This window comes from Calidris pugnax, unplaced genomic scaffold (assembly GCF_001431845.1).
Source record: "Calidris pugnax isolate Ruff unplaced genomic scaffold, ASM143184v1 scaffold24, whole genome shotgun sequence".
Classification (NCBI taxonomy): domain Eukaryota; kingdom Metazoa; phylum Chordata; class Aves; order Charadriiformes; family Scolopacidae; genus Calidris; species Calidris pugnax.
Window position 1 is genome coordinate 8,162,035 of NW_015090922.1, and position 16,392 is coordinate 8,178,426.

At 38.1% G+C, this 16,392-nt stretch overlaps 1 protein-coding gene across 2 annotated transcripts in view; it reads right to left on the minus strand.

The window, feature by feature from the left end:
* The window catches only part of SYT14 (synaptotagmin 14), a 93,634-nt gene extending 77,322 nt beyond the window's left edge, over positions 1–16,312 (minus strand). For both annotated transcript variants that reach the window (XM_014951220.1, XM_014951219.1), the window contains exons 1-2: positions 16,269–16,312; positions 3,511–3,558 (exon numbers count right to left, since the gene is read on the minus strand). In XM_014951220.1, coding sequence (XP_014806706.1) covers positions 3,511–3,558; positions 16,269–16,281 — 61 coding nt within the window. In that variant the 5' untranslated portion in view covers positions 16,282–16,312. The remainder of the gene's footprint in view (positions 1–3,510; positions 3,559–16,268) is intronic.
* Positions 16,313–16,392: the final 80 nt, after the last annotated feature.

Here is a 16,392-nt window from a genome sequence, read left to right on the forward strand (position 1 = left end):
TCTGTATCAATACTGTATTGATATCATATTTACACTAGAATTCAGATAATTTCAGGTATTCAGTTAGCATTATAACTGGTGCTTGCAAATTTTTGAGTCTTAGAAAGCTAAAAATAAATCTACAAACCAAATTAGTTTTATTTATTTCAGTAGAAGCATTGTTAACATCAAAGATGCTTTAATGATGCTTTTAAATGAAAATGTAACTGTTTTAAATGAGAACGCAATTGCTGTTTGCAGTCCAAGTACTGCAGCCTAAAGTTCCTAAAAAATTGAAGATAACAAACTTAAAAAAAAACCCTCCACAGTTTTGGCTATTTTCAGAAATGCAAAACTTCAAAAAAATTAAAAGTGACATTTCAAATTATTTTCATTGTAACAGCTGACTATTCTTAGAGCAGACATTTCCTTTTTAAGATTTGGGTTTTAAAAGTTATGCCTTCATGTGTGGATAAAAACTTTTCATTAACTAATTTGAGCTAGATGGTGTAGTCACACACAGCCCTGCAGACCTTTCTGGTCCCTTTCCACATTTCATCATCCAATACCCCAAGGTTCCTATTTTCCTAGCAAAAAAATGACTGGGCAGACAAGAAAAAGACAATTGAGGTATGTGTTACTTTACTAACCAGAAATAAAAATTTACCACCAGCAACAGGTGTTCTTCAAGTTGCATAATCCCCATGTAAATTCTAATTACACTCCATCACTTGAAACCGGAAAGTTTTCCTTTGCATTATTCATAGAAGACATGCTTGCTTGTTTGCTTTTCCGTGTTGCCTACCCAGTACAGGACAAGTAAGATGGAACATCGCTCTTTGTCATAGTAGTTGCTTCCCAACAAAATTATGTTGCTTCTCAACAACAATGTACTTGGAAGGACTATGAAAAAGCAAAGCACAAATGTACACTGGACATCCAAGAACTCTAGGTACTTACGCTGGCTATTTACTACTAATCTTTCTTCCAGAGGTCCCACATGGGCACTGTAACACAGACACCTGGCAGTTGTGGTTACCTATCACCTGGCAGAAAGCATCAGTGGCTTTCAGGCAAATAGCAAATGCAGAGCCATTTGGGCAAACACTGCACCAACTCTCAAAGCCTCATAGACAGCACTCAATGAAAATGAGTGAATGAATGCTAGGAATGCCAGGGTTACCATCCTGGTTCAACAGTCACACAGACAGCAGTGAAAAAGGAGAGGGGGACAGTGCAAACTTACCTAGCACCAGACAAGACTACAGGGAATTATCCACGTGCCAATGTGAATACCTAATTTATCCATCAATCATCCACAGTGAGCTCACGGACCAAAAAAAGTTTGGCTTTCACAGCACAGCCAAGAGATGGTGAAGGAGAAGACCTCAATGCCACAAAACTTTTCAAATCGATCCTGTATAAGCTTGAAATGAGTACCCAGTGGCATTAAGGACAGAACTGGAAGGTCTGATATGAGCATCCCCAGACTGCTGGCAGCCAGAAATTCTCAGCTTGGAAAGGCTTTCCTATTCTGAGGAGATCAATATGGATCTTGATCATGCACTGTGACCCTGGCAAACAAGCAGTCCTGGACAACTGGCAAATATAGTAATCCTTAAGAGCGTGGCCATTAGTCAGACAACAAAAACATCTTGAATGCGTATGAGATCATGTAGAGTCTTAGATAAAGTAACTAAAACACTACACAACTGGAAGATTTGTAGTACAACAGCACCTCAAGCAGGGAGAGCGGACAGAAAAGAATGCACCTGCTCCACACACTGCAAGGAGAAATTTGTCAGTTAACAGAGGCCCACAAGGTTAGAACACACATGGAAATTCATATGAAGAAAAAAGGAACCAAACATATTGGAGATATAAATGGCACTAAGGGGATTGTTCTCTTATAATCACACTTATCACTAGGTTAATTTATAACCACCAATGCTAAAACACAGGTTCCATACAACCATTATTTAAAAAAAAATGTTTATAATATCATATCAACAACAAACAGAGCTTAGAATCTAATAGTCAAACGTAATTTAGCTTCCTAGCAATAACATTAAAAACCATACAGCACTGCCTCCAATAATGCAGAAAAATTGTTTTTCTTAAAATCACTACAGTATCCTGAAATAAATAGGGATTAGCAAGATTAATAGATTTTGAAACTTTATTAGTAGGCTTCCTGAACTGCCAATGAGCTTCATAATTCAGAAACAAAACCAGAGCTTATTACAGAAGGAATACAGAGCACTGTCTGTACCAACTTATCCGTCAATGGAAAAACAGAGACAGCAATGAAGAAGGTTTTTTTAAACAAACACACCAAACACACAAAAAACCCACCAAAACATAATAAGGAAAAAGTAACCTCCCCCTCAATGAGAATGAAGCAATAAAAAAAAACCAAGAATGAAATTACTTACAGTTTAAAAAAGCATAAAAATATTTTTAATTATAATATTGTCAAACCACACATAACACTCATTCACTCTCTTAATAGATATTTGGAAAAGATGACTTGTGACCATAAAGCTATTTTTTACCTTAACCAGTAGACTCAATTCTAAGGGTGGGAGATGTTAAGTAAATGTTTCAAAAACACCTGACTTTACTAAAAACCCTTTAAGTTAATGCAATGGAAACTAAGCTCTGTTCAGAGGCCAAACAAAATTTCTTCCTACCAAGTATGATATGGTTGGACAATACTATTGAGCTACCACTTAGGTGTCAAGAGTCTTGCAGCCCTTCTTTCCAGCTGCACTTTCTTACTCCTTTCCATTTGAAAGCACTGTGACTCTTCTGACCTAACGGTGAGTCAATGCAAGGAACTAATCCTTGAAGAAACATTTTTTTTGTCATCGGTTAAGATTTTTAGATCAGAACAGAGATTCAGCAGCAATGCTGCAGAAAGGAGCACAGGGCTGGCAAAGGGGACAGAAAACAGAACTGTACTTAGTAATTATATCAGCCAAAGCTGTACTGTCAAACTCCAACTTCAGTCATTGTAACTCAGCCTTACATCTATAAAAGTCCTCTCTTGAGCACAGCTGTTTTTTGCTCTATCAATTACTGGTTTCATTACTGATACAGTTGTTTTCAAATAAATTTGAGTCATTATAGTCTCAAATGAAAACACAGGCAGAGATTACCAGTCCATTACATCAGTTGTTCAAAATACTGTCAAAACTTTCTACTACTACTAAAAATCAAATAATCCTACAAATATCTGGACAAGGCAAAGATCAAAGTTTTTGTGGTTTCCTATCACAGCTGAACAACATTAACAACTTCCATGTAACAGTGAATATTGGAAGAGTTGGAAAAGAACACTTTTCCTTCTTAAGAAAATTAAAATTTTATTTTCCAATTTCACACTTTATTTCATTATTTATTTTTTTTCATTCACAGTGTCAGTATCAAAGATTCTGCAGCGCCAAGATGCAACACTAAGATCCAGAAAACGTAGCAGATTTCTCACCAGTACTACTAAGAAGTTCACTTTCACAAATCATTGCTTACCTTTTCTAATGCAGATTAGCTCATGTACACCGCAAGTTCGTTCTCCACCTATGTGGAAATAAATCATTAGAAAATATTAACAAAATTTATTTGGCTTCTTAATAAGACTTACAAACAATGTAAGAGAAAAAGCTGTAAAATCATGTCATTTAATAAAAATGCAAAAGATTGATTTAGCAAGTTTTCAGTTTATACATTATATCCTTTGGAGAAAAAAATAAGTGTACATTTGTCTTAAGTTTGCTAATGATGGTGGAGTTTGAAGAATTTTACATAGAATTTATACAGATAAAATTACAAGTGCAAGCAAATTAACTGAAGCCACAATAATAGTTTCTAAGTATAAAACATAATTTCCTGTTCTGAGGGAACTACCATCTACAGAAGAATTCTCAAAATATCAAAAATATTTGTAACATAATAGAATGTCAAATAATGTTGTTATTATTATCTTCCACGGTAAAAAAAGAGAAAATCTATTACTAAAGGCTGTGTTTACCTGGAATTTCTCCTTAAGAGGTTTGGTGTTTTTTTTTTAATTTAGAACAGTTGCAGAGAGTTTGAGACATTTATATAAGAATAACAAAATTGTTGGTAGAAATATTAAGCTTTAGTTTACATTTACACATTTACATAAAAATCATTTTAATGTTAGAATTAGAGGCAATAAAAATCATTTTAATGTTAGAATTAGAGGAGTAAACAAAACACCAACACATAATATAACTAGTGAGGACAATGAAGGAATCCACAAAGGAAGGAGACTACATTCAATCATGTTGAAAGAGGAAGGTGGGACACAGGGACAGTACATGGCACAAGCTATTGCTAAGCCTTCTAGAAGGAGGAATAGGCACTTACAAACTGTTGAAGACATTCTTTTAATGGTCTCTAGAAACTATTGTAGAGTTGATTGTTTTTTGTTATGACTACTTTATATTGAATATATTTGCTGTACTAATGATCCTCTTCTCTTTTAAATTAATATACTTTGGAATGACATGCCCTGCATTCAGACCTTAGAATTCTAAACTACACCAAGCTATGGCCTATCTTAACCATACCTTAATGCCCACTAAGCCCTTTTCCACTGACAAGAGACTGCACATATAGGTATATGAATACAGAACTAAAGGGAACTGCCTAGGCTTTCATACCCAGTTCTCTGTAATCACATGAAAATACAAGACAGACAGTTCCAAAAACTCACAAAACATCTATTCCATATGATTAATCACTACAGGGCTCCAAACACTTCACAACACTCTAAAACAAAGGAATTCTTTTCATCTCAGAAAGGTGGAAATACATTATACAGAACTTATTACTCTCTTAATTCCATAATAAAGGAATTATGCCATATAATAAAGGATATTATGATATAAAATCAACTAATATTTAAACCCCATAGTTGATAACACGAACAGATGGTGGTGTAAAAGTTTTAAAAAGTTACCTGTATTGGTACGTAAATTTACATTTTAAAGAAATAACTGTAGGAAATGGACACACTAGAGGAAAAAAAAGGATTAAAAGTATCAAAAAAAAGGAGTAAAACATAGCTCTTGTAAAATAAAACTAAATGTCTGTGAAGTATGAAGCTAAAAAGAATCCTTGTTTTAAGTCACCACACTTTTTTTTTTCAAATTTATTGGTATGAAGTACAAGCCTCAAAGATACTCTTGAATGGGAAATCAAGTATCAACGAGTCTGATGATCCCATGAGTTTTGTACAGTCATCACCATTTCAAAACTCAGTTACAAGAGCAATATAACAAGTCCCTCTTTTCAGTGCATCACAGAAGTTGTCCAATATTGTTTTCATTCAGAAAACATTTTGGAAGAAAAACATAGGAAAAATGAAGTAAAAAAAAAAATAATTAAAAAATCTGGTTTTATGACAACAAGGCATTAAAAAAAAAAAGAAACCAAAACTTTGGGAGAAGACTACAAGCTGCTTTGAAGTCATGGTAATCATCTTCAGGCTACAAAAGAGAAACTAAAAGTGTGACTGAAACTCTTCTCCTTAGATTTTCTTCCCCCAGTAAACTTAAATTCAGCACTAAAGAAAGAATAAATATCACTGAAAAAAAATACAAGGATTTTCATTACACAGATGCTAGAGAGGTAGTTAAAAATTCACCTAGAAATGACTGAGAGAAGAACAGTGAGCAGCATTAGGTTTTAATTATATACTGCCCTCGGCAAAATGAACCAGCTTGAAATCTCATAAAAATACTAATTTTAGGTTTGGATTTTGCATTGCTACCTATTGTTTTCTAAAGAAAGATACCTTTTTTCAATCATTTAGATGTTAAAATATGATGGTGTTCCACTAAATAAAGCCTTTACATTAATCCTCATGTTACTTTTTATTGATCAGAAGACTACCTAATATATTCATACAATTTTACATGGTTTAATTAGGGATTCTAATTTTTTCTTATTTAATAGGTGATTAATCTCCTACTCTTCTTCCAAACTGCTTTTGGGTGGAAATCAAGTCAAATAAAAATACATCAAGTGATCTAGATGTTTTGAAAATAAAGTTGAAGAAAGCATCTTTTATTTTAAATTAATCAATTTATTAAACACATGAAATATTATCTCAAGTGGCTCGAGCAGATTCTTCTTTTCCCTAGTGCTCTTCACTATTAGTGTGGAACTAATAGACTATTGACACCTTGCTTTTACGCACAGATCAACAAACGAAAACAAGGTTTTCTGTCTTTCCAACTCCCAAGAAGCCTCTCAGCTTTGAATAACCTAGTCATTGAAAGAAACTAATCTGAAAATATGAAAACACAAAAAATTGCACATTTTCCATGACAGCAAGATGTCAACTGCTAATTTAGCATTTCACCTGGAAAGACAGGTTTTGTGTCAATTAGACCATAAATCCCAAAGGTTCAGTGGTATGACACTCTTATAAATTTTACAATCTTCAAATGTTACTTCAAACTAATTGATTTTAATATAGTGGTAGGTCACCATGCTTTTAGAGTTAAATAAAATTTAAATTTAATTTAGATACAAATTATTATTAATTCTATTTCGTCTTGACTATGTACATCATCTCCTGTTCAACAATTTAAAGTTTGAAGTGAGCTTGCATATAAAACCACATAATACTTTGTCCAAAATATAATCTGAGAATACAAAAAAACCCACCCGAGGACATAAAGCTTTTCATAATTTCAGACAATGGAAATAAAATAAGAAATAATGAAAGATGAAGCAATTTTAGAATTGCTCATTTGACAAAACATTTCCATTTTCTTGAGCAAGAAGGACCACCTCGTGGCCCAAAAATCAAAATCATTCGAACATTTAGCACAAACAGAATAGCCAGATGTTTTAGAGGCAGCTGAAACACCTGATGAAGTTTAATTTTCTCAATTTAAGACAGAGATTTTATATACCAAGTCTCTGCCAAGATGACTACCGCACCAAAAAGATGAAAAGTTAAAGAAGATAAAGCACCACCTGAATTTTGTACTCATTAAGTTGTAAAGTTTTATCTCTTTCTAAAACTAGTACAACTCAAAATTCAGGGTTCTACTATGTTTAGACTATGGCTGAAATTCCACTACTAGGTGCTGGAAATAATTGGCTAGGAAATTTCACACAGGCATTATCATAGAGTGATTTAGGTCGGGATCAACCTCTGGTGCTCTGAGAGACTTCAGAGCAGGAACACCTGGTTCCTGTGGGCCTCAACCAACCACATTCTGCAAGGACGAAGGTTCCATGACCTCTCCAGGCACTACTGGTTGCGAGGGGAAGGCAGGGAAGGTGTCACCCCCTCACAGTGAGCATTTCTTCCTTTCCTTTGATGTAGCTCAAGTGCGTTGCCTCATGTACATGTTGTGCACCTGAAGAACTTATCTCCATTTCTTAGACCCCCTTATGTAGTGAAAGGCTGCAATAAGTGTCCCCTTCAAGTTTCCCCAGACTACACACACTATTTCCGAGCCCTTCCTCATGTGCCACATACCCCAGTTCCCCTATCATCTGAACAGCATGCTTCTGGAGTCTCTCCAGTTTGTCAGTCTCTCTCATACCAGGTTAACATCACTAGATACAGGGTCAATCTACATTGCTGCAGAGGCACATGGCTGGTCGATGTTCGACTTGTTGCACACCAGGGCTCCCAGGTTCTTTTGTGATGAGCTGCTCCTGGCCAGTCCGTCCACAGCTGGTACTGCTGCACGGGCTTGGACTTTTCACTTGTCCTTGTTAAAGTTCACGCATGCCCTTCAGCCCATTCTTTCAGCTTGCTGAGCACCTGCCAGATAGCAGCCCTGCCCTCCAGCACATTAACTGCTCCCCTATGTAGCATCACCCACAAACTCAGCGAGGATGTGTTCCATCCCTTCAACAAACAGGTCACACAGTTTCAGTTCCAGCATCAATACTGCTGTGCAACTTAGGGTACTGCATATAAAATACATTATTCTTCAGTTCAGCAACAAATCCATGTTAGTAGCTGCACCAGAATGTTACACTGTATCACAGATGTCTTTGTCATCGGGCGTAACTTGGGACTTACTTTTTATATGATAAATTACTTTCCTGCTGAGTATTGTATTTTAATTAGCATTTTCATAAGTTTGGACTACATTCAACAAACACTCAACATTTTATTCAATGTTAGACAACTATTTTTTCCCTTCACAAATCTGTGAAATTCCAGTGCAGGATGACAATCCTGCACAGGTTGAGTAGCACAAACAGGGTGAGGGGCACAGCATTCATTGCAGCCCTTGAGAGCCCACCGTGTCAAATTGCAGAGGAGCAGCTGCTGCCCACGCACAGCGATGGCAAGGGACGTGCGTTTCAGCAGAGCTCCTTCTCTCCTGCTCTGTGACCACACGTCAAAGTCATAGTCAACCTACAGATCACAGGTAAGGCTGGCCACCTGCCTCAAGCAGGAAGGATTGTCAGACGAGAAGGAAACAACAGTGCTGTGCAGCAAATGCACAAAATAGAAGTGTTATGGTGCAGAAACATAAAATGGGATACAAGCAAAAAAGCCTACCCCACTGTTAATGTTAACGTGTCTGAAGCATGTGGAAATACTAATGCTTTCACTATGCATACAACATACTTGGGAAACCCATCCTTATGCTAAGCTGTTTCATATAACATACTACAAACTTATTCTAAAAGATAACTATAATAAAAGTGTTCTGGCCCACACATACCAACAAAACTACTCCTTGAAAAATTGACTCATAACCATGAGCTGATTTTAAGGAAGAATTTGGTTTTAGATGAACAGACAGCTAACTGTAAAGGAACATAAACAAAGCTGAAAAGACTTTCACAGAACAGCAACTCTACAGCTGGCATCAGTACAGTATTTTTCCTAAAAAGGTTACAAACACTCATTAGCCCATCCACACCTATAGTATGAAATCACCTCTGCATTCCTTTAATACCTTTTGTGCCATTTTAGTCTACAAATAGTATTACATATGTAAATAATGAAATGTTTTAAGTTGAATGCTTGGAAGTAGTCAAAAGGCAAACTCAAAAGCAAACGTTTGAATTTATTAGAAAAGAGCAAGTTAAAAAAAAAAAATCCACTATTTTATATACTTGTTATGCACTCATATCTCGTATATTTTGTGCAGTTTTGGTCTCCTCTCTGTCCCATCACCTCAAAGAATAAAATAGAATCTCAGAGGTCACAGAGAAAGGCAAAAAAAAGTCAATAAAAATGGATAAAATGTGAATGGTTTCCATATGAGGAGTGATTTAATAGACTAAGACTCTTGGACCTGAAAAAAAAAAAATAAGACACAGCAGATGGTGGGTGTAAGCAGGTGAATATAGAACAATTATTTACTCTCTAATCCACTAATAAGAGAAATAAGTATCAGATTAAATTAACAGCAGACGTGTTGAAGACCAGATGTTTCCAAGAGTAAAAGTTAGAAATCAACGTTCTGGTTCTATAATACAAACTCCTACTGTAAAGACTATCTCCTCTGCTAGCACCATTTAAAATGACAGCTATCTATTAATTCCTTAGCCTAAGGATAGGGTAATCTACCTGTCCTGACTTAAGAATATTTAGTTTGTTGTTATCATCTGACCTTAAAAGCAGTGACAAACATTAAAACTTTTTTTCACATGGAAAATATTTAAATTTTTACATATTTTTGTAATCAACAAAACCAACAACACTGATCAATGAATTAGCAAGCAGTGACAATTAATCAAGAATAGCCTAGCCATTTCTGTTTCACAAACAAATTTTCCATCTGATCTTACCCACACTGAAATAAATGGAAGCATCTCCATGGACTTATAGAAGCCAAAAAGAAATGGAGATAGCATTTTCTAAGCTATGTCATAGAGAGATTCTCAAGGACCTTCTCCCCCACCACAAAAATAATATTATCAGCTTCCTTTCTACAGAGAATGACAAGACACTTCTGTTTCCTTACTCTTCTGACAACTGAAATATAATTTCCATTAAAAAAAAAAATTAGTAAATTCTTTATTTTACCTTGTTCTCATTCAAATACTTTGTCAGATATGTCTTACTAGTACAAATGAAGAGATACAGTAAATATAACTAGTAACAGAAAGATTCAGTATAAATGGTCCAAATCTGACCTGATATAAAACCTGTGGATAATTTTTAAATAAGAATAGAAAGAGAACCAGCAGCTATGAGAAGAATTGTTACTTCACCGCAAATGACAAGCTCAAATATACATTGCCAACCAATGTAAACTGCTATCAAATGTTCTGGAAATAAAAATAAAGAGGTCAACAACAAAAGTGAATACCAAAATAGGGGAAAAAAATTAGAATGACTTTTTGCTAATTCCTACAGTTTTTACTTAACACCACTGAATCACCACTCTAGATCAAAGTTTCACAACAGAAAGTAAGCAGAGAAATATTATTCTTTTTTTTATGATTAATGATCTATGGACGTATGTATCATTTATTTTAAAAGTGTGCATTTTAATAATTTTAGTTACTCAAAGAAATTGTGAGAACAATACGCTCATGAAAATAGTATCAGTAACTGGATTTCTCATCTTTCAGATAAAACAGTAAGTTTGTGATACAAAGGGAAACTACTGCCGAGAATTTGTATTTCAAAAGATGCCAGTTAGTAGGAAAACTGCTTAATTCCAACTACAAAACAAAAATACCTGTAAGATGTGTGAACCTACCACTTCTCACACCGAAGAATATTTTTCCCTGCAGATTGTGACCTATGAGTTCACAAACTCGACACTCATTTGCTGTCTTACAATTAACTTTCGAAACCGTCCCAAAGTTTCTTCATCTCACTCTAGAGACAGGTTTACACAGAAATCAGAAAACATCTCCCATCTCCAAACATTCAAAATTTAGGAATTACAAGGATTAAATGCTGACTTTAAATCCCCACTTCAATTCTAGGTGCACATTTAGTTTTATATGCAATATAGGACCTTTGTCTTACACAGTTCAAAGCCTTACAATACTGAGAAAAAAGCCTGAGTGGATCAGCTGTGGATCCCTTGCATCATTCATTACAAAAGCTGGAAGAAGTGTAATTGAATCAAGCTGGGAATAAGGTGAAGAGAAAATATGACCTAATGGTTAAAGCAGTTGAAAATTGTCCGGAAGACAGGAAGACCCTTTCCTTTCCTTCAAATCCCTTGTATTTTGATGGGCGGTAATACAAGCTAACATTTTTAATCAGGCAGTGACTGTGTGTGAGTGAACACACATACCCATCCTGCATGCCCATCTTGAACGCCAAGAGTTCCAATTTGCAAAAGTGCTAAGCATTAAAAATGAAAATAATTCAAGAAGAATTTCACTCCGAACACATCAATTGCTCTTATATCCAATATGATAGTTCCATCTCAGCCCATTAGGAGCTTGTCAAAAAGAAGTCTGTAAAGCATTAGAGGTTAGTTAATATTTTTTTTTTTTAAAGGTAGCCCACTCTATTACCTAAAAGGTGATAGAGACCTAATGGCTTGCTTTATTTCAACAGATCTATAACACTACAGTGATGATGATGTAACACAAATCCAACTAGGATCCAACACAAATCCAACAAGGTTTTACTGGCAGCAGCAAATAATGCAGAGAATCATCCTTACAATAACAATAAAAAAAATGAATACCAGGTAGCATTAACTAAATAGTTTACACAACAGACAGCGAATGAGCATAAGACAGCACTAAACAGATTCTGTGTGGCTGATCAAATCTGATACCCTGACATTTGATCCAGCTCACATTTAACAAACGTGTTTAAACGTGGGCCTAAGTACAAAATACAGCTTCTTACGTTTAGCCTTTATTTAATACTACTGCTGCTGCTCAACCCCTGCCCTGGCTGCACCAACCTGCACTCAGAAGCATTACGGCCAATTCAGGTCAGTGCTAACTTGAGGATCTCCCTATCACCTTACACCCTTCTAGTACATGCTGCAGTGCCACCTGAATATCTCAGGTAACTTGGAAGTCAAGATAAAACTGTTCCCTAGGCCAGATTCAACCTATGAGCCGCACATAGGACACTCCTACTTAAGAACTGCTCAATGCTCTTCTGTTTCTTTTTCTGGATTCTGGAAATTTGCAGCTGGGTATAGTTTACATGTAACCTATATGAAGCAGCATTCTAAATCCTCTCTTCTTATATCCATAAACAAAAAGTAGGTTCGTTCAGAAATTTTTGTCTTTGTTTCCCAAGGCAACAAGGGTTATATAATGAAACAGTTCATCTCCTGCCCCATCCTTCTATTGCTTACAAATTCACTGGCTAATCTAAGCTAAAATTGACAGAAAGTTTTAAGAACTTAATGATTTTAGGATACTATGTTTCATAAAAAGTCAACAGTCAAACACAATACAAACACAGACCCCACCAAAACACAGGGACAGCCAACCAGCCGATAAATCCATGCACAGCACTCGCAGCTGCAGCTGCCTGCTCCCATCCAAACAGCTGGCAGATGAGGAAAGAGAGGGAGGACAATCTTGTCAGAAGAGACAAGATTGGAGACCTCAGGACACTTCAGAGACTCAGGAGATGCAGGGATAAAAAGAAAGGTATTTAAAAGCCTCGACACACGATGAGGGCATTGGCATATTACCTCAGGAAGGGCAAGTGTTACGCTGGTAGGATGACAGGGAGAAAATATGGGAAGCTATGTTCATTAGCCTCATTACTCTAGCAATAACTTAACAGATGACAGCATCACCCTGCAACTCTTTCTTCTCCACTAGATACCTTTTATCTGTATGGCTCATTATTCTCTTTAATACTTCTCAGTTCTTAAGACTAAACTCCTCACAATGGAAACCATAAGGAAGAGCTTAAATTCAAAAAGAATTAACCTAGTTTGAACAGGTTTGTCTCTAAATATATTCCCCTCCTTGAGAAATGTACATTTTTGCATAGCCTATATGACATTACAGCATGTTGAAGTGCAGCACAAAAACCTGGTAGAAGTAGGATGAGGATATCCAATATATGCCATTCTGCCTTAGGTTACAAAACAACGCACCACGACCTTTACATTTCTTTTCCCTCCTCCATGCAATTGGAACGTAATTTCCACTGCTAGCTCCTCACCCAGACCTCAAAGGTCCAAAGGTGCCGAAGTTCTGCTTTTGCTCAAAAGAGGAAAAGCAGCATAAAGAAATCAAATAAATGCTGCCATGAGGAATATTACCATGGTGATGTTGAAGGATTCTCAGAAGTGAATCCTCAACTCTCTCTCTTCCCTGTCCCACCAAACTGCCACAAGACCCCAGGCCCAGGCAGCTACAGGTGAGAGGATCTTAATCACAGACTGCTACCACTCTGGGCTTACTGCTGCTTCTAGTTTGGCCTGACTCTCTACGTATTTGCCATCCTCCCTGTTCTGACACGCTCTGTATTAGATTAATTTCCTAGGAAAAAGTGGAAGTATTAAGCATTTTAAAATAGATCTCCTACCTAATACTAATTTCGTTTTAGAAGAGAAATACACAGAAATAAGAACTGTAAATGCAAGTCTTTAATCTCATTTGAACCAGAACTTTTTCCAACTTTGCCCTCTGCTGTTTCCAAGCAAATATGAGATTGAGATTGCCTGACCTATGCAAACTATATACCTGGTATCTTTACAAAGAAATTAAAAAGTACATGTTTTAACATGAAATTCACTTTCTAATGAAAAAGAATCACTAAATTAAGGCTTCCAACTTGGTCACATGAAGAATACTCGTCTCTTCAAAGTCTGCCAGTGATCATAAAGGAAAAGTAAAAAAGCATTGTCATGGACCAAAGCGACAACGGTCATTGGCCATGGCCAATGGCTCCCTGGTTCTCTATGACACTTCATACAAAAAGTGTCACTTTTCTAAAAACTTTGGAGTTTAGCGATAGAATTGATGTAAACTGTTATGCTGACAAAGCGACACTGGAAACGGTAATTACAGATTTTTAAGAACAGCCAAAAGCACTTAAATTCTTGCAGCAAACAAATCCCATTTCAATTTGAGCTTTTAATTTTGCACACTCTTCACATATAACTGTATATGCTCTGCTTTGAAGTAGCTTTTATCTTTATTCTATTTTATATTTATTCTTCAATCAGAAGTTTTCCATCTTGCTTATTTCCCATGCCTTTACCAAAAAAATCTAGACAACTGTCATGTCTTTAAAAATGAGCAAACTGTTTTCCCTATTTACTCAACTAAATAAATTTACAAATTTACTAGGATACAATGTAACTTCTGTATCTTGACACTTTAGACTAGGAGCCCTGTGGTTTGATCCTGACTTCGAGAGTGAGTATTCACCCAAATCAAACTCATATTTTGTAACACTGCTGGCCAGGAAATAGTCCTGCTAAACAGTCAAAGCAAGGTACTGTTGCACAAACAGGATGGAGAGAACACCAAGATGAGGAATAACAATTGCAATACCTACTAACAAACCTACAGCAATCAGCTATTTGGTTGAAAACAAAGAGAATGCTGCATGCCTGCTACAGACTACAGCAGAAAAATACATCGCATTTTCTGTCTTCAGGAAAAGTACTAAATCAACACCTAGCAGATCACTTATGTGATTGGATTTTATTTTGTTTTTAATTCCATCTTGCTCTTAACTGTCAACTACGCACCCAATTTTGTCAAGAGCTTAAGTCCCATTTTGGCAATTTCACATAAGCATTTACAAGACAGCTGGGCTATTTCTAAAGTCTGGCCCTAATGAGAAGTGTTGCATTCTTTTCAAAGGCTAGATTGCTTAATTCATTCATGAGTATTTGCTTTAACTTTTCAGAAGTAATACTCTAACTCCTCTAACATATTAAACAGGAATTCCACATTTTCAGATCTAACAAACTCTCACAGATTTCTGGGATAACGCAGCCTAAAATGAAAACAGAGAGAGATTTTGAAGGACTGACAGTTTTCTTTTCTGAGCTTGAGTTATGTAAAAAGTGCAGACCCAGCAGAAATTTTTGCTATCTTCCTGATAATATTAAGAGGGCTTTTCAGCAGAAAAGAACCTAGCCAATTTAAAGCTGGCCAACTTAGACTCCTGGTGTGTGCAGCTTCCAAGACAGAGTGAACACGCAGCTTTGCTTGCGCAGTGCAACTTCTCCTTATAGAGGCCTGAATTACTAATTCAAGGAAACTGACAGCACAGAAGCATCCCACACGCAAAACAAACAAGAACAGTTTGTTTTTTCCCCCTCACTGTTTTCCTAGATACTTTAAGTTATAACAACAGATGCTTTCAGAAAGAAACATCACGAAACATGCGAGGATGCAGCATACCTTAAGACCACCTTTTGCTGGAAATAAAGTTATAGGATTTATTCTTTTTGAAGGATTTTTAAGGAGGTGTAAAATTGCTCTCAGAATCGAGAGGAAAGGTTTCGAAACAAAGCCCTGCCTTTGGAGACGACCATCTCCAAACAAACCCAACAAGTGTGTAGTACACCTCACGCCTTTGTTGTTGTTGTTTTTAAGTGATGACTAGAAAGATCTGCGGACACAAGCTTCTACACAGCTTGTTGGCTCTTAGCGGCAGCTGGGCAACCGGCAAAGAGCAGGGGACCTCCCCCGCCTGGGGAAATCAGTTTTCAGAGACTTCAGGGCCAGGAGGGACGATGAGTTTCAGAGCAGTTGGCAAAGTCTGTCTCCGGGGAGGACGGAGAAGGCTGCGCACCTTCGGCAACCCGCACCCACCTACCCCCAGGGTGCGGGTTGTTCCGAGACACCTCCTCGCCCCAGCGGTCCCGGACCCGGCGGCGGGCAGAGGCGGCACAGCCCCGGCCCCACCGCCGGCCCCGGGGCAGGGGGGGGAGCCGCCCGCCCCCGCCTCCTCACCGGAGCAAGGGCGGCTCACGGCACGGGAGAGGATGGCTCCGTCCTCCCTGGGTCCCCTCCGCGGCGCCCACAGCCGCGCGCCCGGCATCCCTGGGGCAGGTGGCGGGGAAGAGGGAGGAGGAGGAGGAGGAAGGATGCCGGCCACCGTGCCAAGGGATTATTTACCCCTTCCCGGCTCTCCGGCACGAAGACGGGAGGAGGGAGCGGCGACACTCACCTCTCCCCCACACAACGAAACAGCCCCTCCGCTGCAGCCCCCCATGGGAGAGGCGGGGGGGGGGGGGGGGGGGGGGGGGGGGGACAGGCCGCCCCCGGGGGAAGAGGAGGAGAGGGAGAGGAGGGGGCTGAGGAAGCGGTTCGGGGCGAGAGGAGCCCGTTATTGGCCTACTTACCATCAATCGCCATGATCCCCGCGCTGGGCCGTACCAAGTGGAGCGCAGGCAGGAGAGGCGCTGGCGGGCGCCGCGGCCGCGAGACGGGAGCGCCGCGCGGGGCCGGGCGGGGGCGGTGGGGCGG